The sequence below is a fragment of the Gymnoscopelus microlampas genome (genome assembly GCF_963454915.1).
Source record: "Gymnoscopelus microlampas genome assembly, chromosome: 1".
NCBI lineage: Eukaryota > Metazoa > Chordata > Actinopteri > Myctophiformes > Myctophidae > Gymnoscopelus > Gymnoscopelus microlampas.
The window spans coordinates 9,178,943-9,186,713 of record NC_139962.1 but is presented as its reverse complement, the minus strand read 5'-3'; the positions used below and the strand labels follow the sequence as shown (position 1 = coordinate 9,186,713).

Sequence of the window (7,771 nt, the reverse complement as noted above, 5' to 3'; positions counted from 1 at the left end):
CAAAAGCCTGTTGCACGGTCATTGTCAAATGACTCACAAGACCATTTGTACTTAAGTTGGTGCGAAAACAGTGACATTTGTAGAATTTGTTGTGCCCCCTATGGGTGGAAGTGAAATCGCATTGGCTCTGCGTTTATTAGTGGCCCCTCAATGATCAACATTTGGGACAGATAAGATGCTCTGTTCATGATTTGTGCCATTTTTGCCAAACGGACCCTCCCACAAATTGCAGAAGCCAATCGTAGCCAATCCGAAGGGAATATGAAAAATCTGACTGATAAATCTTGATCACATGACCAAAGACAAAGAGTGTGTGCCGATTTGTGTGAGTTTTGGACCAAATTTGTAGGAGTAATAGCAAAATATGTGTTTTGAAGATAACGCAAAATGGCGGAAAATCTTGAAATCGGAAATGAGCGGGACCTATATGGGAAGTTGCGTCATGATCCAAGGAGTCCAGGGAAAAAGACTCTTGATGCTATGACCTACGGTTCAAGAGTTATAGGCCAAAAAGTGAATCGGCCTGTTTTGTTTTTATGGATATTGATATGGATAATTGTATGGATACTTTTCAAAATAAAGTTTGGTACCCAAGGCTAGAATCCATCAGTAGGTCCTAAAGAAGCCTCATAAAAAATTTGGCGCTTTTATCCGCTTCGTTTCAATAATGTAAAAAGATGGGGTTAAGCTCCTCCACTATATGGCGTTCCAAAGCACGCACACATGCAAACACACACACACACACACACACACACACACACACACACACACACACACACACACACACACACACACACACACACACACACACACACACACACACACACACACACACACACACACACACTATACATACTGTACATATATACATACTGTTATGGCCCTGTAGCACTGGTTTTCAACCTTTTTCATGCCAAGGACCCCCTAAATTGATATACATTTGGCCGCGCGCGGACCCCCATCTGAAAATGTCTTGTGTCAGTGACCCCCAGAAGCAGAGATTTGAGTTAAAAATGTTCGCTTTAAAAAATATATATATTCAAACATATGCACACATTTTCAAGATTTTTCAAAAATAGCAGATCTACAAGCTCATATCGCGGCACCGAGTGCCACGCTATGAGGTTGTAGATCTGCCATTTTTGAATAATCAAAGCTAAGTGGTTAAAATGATTGTGACGCTATGTTAACTAATTTTGCTGGGGACCCCCTGGTACCCCAACAAGGACCACTGGTGGTCCCCAGACCACTGGATGAAAACCACTGCCCTATAGCGCTGTTTCCCCAACCCAGACCCATATGTCGATCGTGGACCAATTTCAGTGGTTAGTACCTAAACACCTCTTTATTTATTGTTTCCTACATTTTTATCGTTTCAAAAGATTTTCCAAAAACTAACACCCAATTTGTTTTCATAATTTAAAACAAATTCAAAAGTTTTTCCAATCAATTCCATTAAAACAAATTAAGTTTAAAACTACATTAATTATAGGGGAATATGTTTTTTTTTTGTACGGCGCGAGACACACCGTCGTGCGGCATAGTATAAAACATGCTGAGTCAAGCTAACCAGCCAAGCTAAAGACAGCTAAAGCTAAAAATGGGCTTAAACAACCATATGGTCAATAAATAGCAGATCTACAAGCTGTCGCATCGAGACGTGTTGCAAGTGCAGAATACACACACCCTGGTACAGTATTATCTGCTCATCAGCGCCCCACGTGGTGACATGTTAGTATGATCGAATGCTTGACTGGGCTCAGGTCCTATTCACAAATCTCTCTTTCTCTCTCTCTCTCTCTCTCTTTTTATATATATATGTGTGTGTGTGTGTGTGTGTGTGTGTGTGTGTGTGTGTGTGTGTGTGTGTGTGTGTGTGTGTGTGTGTGTGTGTGTGTGTACGTGCGTGCGTGTCATAACTGTTATCAGAAGAAAATGAATCAAAGTCCATTTCCTTGTATAGTCGTTCAGCCTTTTTTCAGACTGAAGTTCACTCGTCAGTCTGGCAGACCGACAGACTGTTATCTGCTACAATCTCCACAGAGGTAAGAACAGGAAGATTATAAAAATGTTCTAAAACTATTACTGTTACTGAATACTATAACCACAACTACTATACTACTACTATAACAACAACTACTACTACTACTACTACTACTACTACTACTACTATAACAACAACTACTACTACTACTACTACTACTACTACTACTACTACTACTACTACTATAACAACAACTACTACTACTACTACTACAATTACTACTAATAACTACTAACTACTAATACTATTCATACTCATAATGTTATGGTGGTTGTTTTGTCTTCTAGTATTCCTCTGCATGGTGTAACAGTCTCAGAGAACATTCCAGATCAGGTGTGTGACCGGCAGACAAAATGGCTTCCCGTTTGACTGTTCAGGAAGAGAAGCTGACCTGTCCCGTGTGTCATGACATCTTTAAACATCCCGTTGTGCTGTCCTGTGGCCACAGCTTCTGCAAAGACTGTCTGCAGGAATGGTGGACGGATAAATCAACAAAAGAATGTCCTGTCTGTCAGAGAAGATCTTCCAAGGATTATCCTCCAAACTTCGCGCTGAAGAACCTGTGTGAGAACTTCTTGGAGGAGAAAGGCCGGAGCTCCTCGTCGGTGAGCTCTGAGGTCCTCTGCACCGCACACGGTGAGAAGCTCAAGCTCTTCTGTCTGGACGACCAACAGCCGGTGTGCGTCGTGTGTCGAGATTCAGAGAAACACACCGGACACAAGTTTTTACCCGTGGATGAAGCGTCTGGACGTTTCAAACAGAAGGTCCAGGAATCACTGAATCCTTTAAAGGAGAAACTGGAGGTCTTTGATAAAGTTAAAAAAGATTACGACAAAACAGAAAATCACATCAAGGTTCAGGCCAGGAACACAGAGACGCAGATTAAGGAACAGTTTCAGAATATTCGTCGGTTCCTACAGGAGGAAGAGGAGGCCAGGATCGCCGCTCTGCAGGAGGAAGAGGCTCAGAAGAGTCAGGAGATGAAGGAGAGGATTGAGGGTTTGAGCAGAGAAATGGAAACCCTCTCCAATGCAATCCAAGCTGCTGAGGACCAGCTGAGAGCCGACGACCACGTCTCATTCCTGCAGAACTACAAGACCACGATGGAGGGAGTCCAGCTCACCCTGCAGGACCCACCGCCGGTCTCAGGAGCGCTGATAGACGAGGCCAAACACCTGAAGAACCTGACCTTCAGAGTCTGGGACAAGATGAAGGACATTGTCTCCTACACTCCTGTGATCCTGGACCCCAACACTGCTAATCCATGTCTCATACTGTCTGATGATCTGACCAGTGTGAGACGTGTAGAAGAGGAGCAGCAGCTTCCTGACAACTCAGAGAGGTTTGACTACTGGCCCCAAGTCCTGGGTTCTGAGGGCTTTAACTCAGGGTCTCACAGCTGGGATATTGAGGTTGGAGACAATAATAGATGGTACGTAGGTGTGTGTGTTGAGTCTATCCAGAGGAAGGGAAACACAGGGAGTGGAGACTGGTTTATAGGGTTCTGTGAGGGTGAATACACAGCATTCTCCTCATCAGGGCCTGATGAAGATGAGAGGACTAATGAGAGGACTGTTCTCTCAGTGAATCAGAAACCCCGGAGGATCAGAGTCCAGCTGGACTGGGACAGAGGACAGCTGTCCTTCTCTGTTCCTGATTCTAACACACACCTACACACCTTCACACACACTTTCACTGAGACACTGTTTCCATGCATTTATAATGGTCATGATGACGGTCTGTCTCTGAAGATGTTACCAGGGAAGATCTGTGTCACTCTGGAAAACCACAGTTAGAACATCTAGCGTCCAATAAAAAAACAATGTAATATATTGATCTGATATTGATTAGGAGTTACCTAAAGCCATGGTAATCTGAAGGGATTTGTTTATGGCACGTTATTAATTATACATTTTTAATTACATGTGATTATTTAATTTATGTATCATTCAGTTTTTAATTGCTTCGGTATTATAGACAGACAGAGAGACAGACAGACAGACAGACAGACAGACAGACAGACAGACAGACAGACAGACAGACAGACAGACAGACAGACAGACAGACAGATCATGCTTTAGTTAAACAGATAAAACTATTCCTGATAAAATACTTTTATTTTGTAGTGTATAAACGATCATTTTGTAATTATATTGATATAACAGTGACATGTTTGATATGATTATAACTGATAACATACTTTTATTTTGTAGTGTATAAACGATCATTTTGTAATTGTATTCGTATAATGGTGACATGTTTGATATAATTATTGCTGATAACACGTTTTATATTGTAGTGTTTGTCATTTATGGTTCATGCTTGAATTCTATAGTTTCTATGTGACAGTGATGATGTCTGTTGATGTATTTGATCTTATTAAAGATGATGAGAGTAAAGTGAGTCAGATGTGTGTTTGTAACAGTCAGCATTCAGCAGATCATACACTAGATAAAGTTTATAAAACACATACATACAGAGAGTGGTGGAAAGTAACTAAGTACATGTACTTGAGTACTGTGCTTCAGTACATTTTTGGAGCATTTATTATTCTTTATTTTTTTTGCAAGCTCATGACTTTAACATTTCAAATAGAAAGATTGTACTTTTTACTCCATTACATTTCTAGGAAGGAAGGGACTCTTCTGACCCAAACTTAACATAAATACATTATGAATGAACTAATTAAGCCCTGTTTCAAATCTAGTGAAAATAGCAGATCTACAAGCTTAAGCCTTTTTCAGGCCAAGGACCCCTTAGCTGAGAGAGAGATGAAGCAGGGATTTTATATTTTATACATACTGTATACAATTGCGTTGGAGTTTAAACTTTTTTCATACATTTCAGAGATAGATTCATTGACTTGTTTGTATTAACATACTCTATTTCTGTCCAGAATGGACAAAATTGTTTTTTTTCATAAAAAAAAAGATACATAGTGCCTCTTTAAGTGTTCAAAAGTAGGCTATAAATTACAAAGTATATCTGTTTATTGATGGATTGAAATTAATTTATGTATTCATTTGCCAAAAGAATTTAAAGATTTTCCAGAATCTATACTAGTGATGATAGCATGGGTCCCTGGACCCCCATCACTTTGAAAACCACTACTTGTACTACAGTATGTAGCATGCAGGTATATAAGTACACAGAATGTGATAACAGTGGCGTTTCTTTAGCCCAGCACACGTTGATTTATGCTCATTCATTTAAGCTTGTGTTTGTGCAGGAAGGGCTGTGTGTGTGTGTGTGTGTGTGTGTGTGTGTGTGTGTGTGTGTGTGTGTGTGTGTGTGTGTGTCATAACTGTTATCAGAAGAAAATGGATCAAAGTCCATTTCCTTGTATAGTCGTTCAGCCTTTTTTCAGACTGAGATCCACTCGTAAGTCTGAGACTGATGCGACACGAAGAACAAACCTAGAGGCAAATATCAATCGATCAATAAATAGATCAATTAATAGACGGACAAATCATTTGAACAACCTGGCAGACCGACAGACTGTTATCTGCTACAATCTCCACTGAGGTAAGAACAGGAAGATTATAAAATGTTCTAAAACTATTACTGTTATTGAATACTATAACCACAACTACTACTACTAACTATAACAACTACTACTATTATTATAACTACTAATACTATTTATACTAATGTTATTGTTGTTGTGTCTTCTAGTATTCCTCTGCATGGTGTAACAGCCTCAGAGAACATTCCGTTCTCAGGTGTGTGACCGGCAAACAAAATGGCTTCCTGTTTGACTGGTCAGGAAGAGGAGCTGACCTGTCCCGTGTGTCATGACATCTTTAAACATCCCGTTGTGCTGTCCTGTGGCCACAGCTTCTGCAAAGATTGTCTGCAGGAATGGTGGACGGAAAGACCAACAAAAGAATGTCCTGTTTGTCAGAGGAGATCCTCCAAGGACCATCCTCATACAAACTTTGCGCTGAAGAACCTGTGTGAGAACCTCTTGAAGGAGAAAGCCCGGAGCTCCTCGTCGGTGAGCTCTGAGGTCCTCTGCACCGCACACGGTGAGAAGCTCAAGCTCTTCTGTCTGGACGACCAACAGCCGGTGTGTGTCGTGTGTCGAGATTCAGAGAAACACACCGGACACAAGTTTTTACCCGTGGATGAAGCGTCTGGACGTTTCAAACAGAAGGTCCAGGAATCACTGAATCCTTTAAAGGAGAAACTGGAGGTCTTTGATAAAGTTAAAAAAGATTACGACAAAACAGAAAATCACATCAAGGTTCAGGCCAGGAACACAGAGACGCAGATTAAGGAACAGTTTCAGAATATTCGTCGGTTCCTACAGGAGGAAGAGGAGGCCAGGATCGGCGCTCTGCGGGAGGAAGAGGCTCAGAAGAGTCAAGAGATGAAGGAGAGGATTGAGGGTCTGAGCAGAGAAATGGAAACCCTCTCCAATGCAATCCAAGCTGCTGAGGACCAGCTGAGAGCCGACGACCACGTCTCATTCCTGCAGAACTACAAGACCACGATGGAGGGAGTCCAGCTCACCCTGCAGGACCCACCGCCGGTCTCAGGAGCGCTGATAGATGAGGCCAAACACCTGAAGAACCTGACCTTCAGAGTCTGGGACAAGATGAAGGACATTGTCTCCTACACTCCTGTGATCCTGGACCCCAACACTGCTCATCCATGTCTCATACTGTCTGATGATCTGACCAGTGTGAGATGGGTAGACGAGTGGCAGCAGCTTCCTGACAACCCAGAGAGGTTTGACATCTATTTCCAAGTCCTGGGTTCTGAGGGCTTTAACTCAGGGTCTCACAGCTGGGATGTTGAGGTTGGAGACAATAAAGGCTGGAACGTAGGTGTGTGTGTGGAGTCTTACCAGAGGAAGGGACACACAGGGCGTGGAGACTGGTTTATAGGGTTAGATGAGGTTAAATACAGAGCATTCAGGGCCTCATCAGGGCCTTATGATGATGATGAGGGCACTGTTCTCTCAGTGAATCAGAAACCCCGGAGGATCAGAGTCCGGCTTGACTGGGACAGAGGACAGCTGTCCTTCTCTGATCCTGATTCTAACAAACACCTACACACCTTCACACACACTTTCACTGAGAGACTGTTTCCATTCATTTATAATTATGATGTCGATGATGGTAGGTCTCTGAAGATGTTACCAGGGAAGATCTGTGTCACTCTGGAAAACCACAGTTAGAACATCTAGTGTCCAATAAAAAAACAATGTAATATATTGATCTGATATTGATTAGGAGTTACCTATGTCCATGGTAATCAGAAGGGATTGGTTTATGACACGTTATTTAATTACATGTGATTATATAATTTATGTATCATTCAGTTTTTAATTGCTTCGGTATTATAGACTGACAGAAGGTGTATATTGTAGTGTTTGTCATTTATGGATCAGGTTTGAATTCTATAGTTTCTATGTGACAGTGATGATGTCTGTTGATGTATTTGATCTTATTAAAGATAATGAGAGTAAAGTGAGTCAGACGTGTGTTTGTAACAGTCAGCATTCAGCAGATCATACACTAGATAGAAGGTTTATAAAACACATAGGCTCCTATTCAGCATGCACTTTGAGCAAACCGCTAGTTTCGGAGTGCGCACTAGGCAAGAGGCGTTGCCCCGCAAAATTTGGTATTCTGTGGTACTCCCCCGCCCCGCAAAACACCTGCGCTCCCCGTTACATTATGCATAGGTGTGGTTTGGGCGTTACAATGATAAAACCAA

The 7,771-nt window shown here is 41.8% G+C and overlaps 1 protein-coding gene across 1 annotated transcript; it reads left to right on the top strand.

Moving 5' to 3' along the window:
• Window positions 1–2,397: 2,397 nt before the first annotated feature.
• Window positions 2,398–7,229, top strand: LOC311042673 (uncharacterized protein; the record flags this gene model as incomplete). The annotated part of the gene is made up of 2 exons (XM_084053555.1): window positions 2,398–3,835; window positions 5,785–7,229. 2 exons carry the CDS (start codon window positions 2,398–2,400, stop codon window positions 7,227–7,229), a joined length of 2,883 nt encoding a protein of 960 aa, XP_083909681.1.
• Window positions 7,230–7,771: the final 542 nt, after the last annotated feature.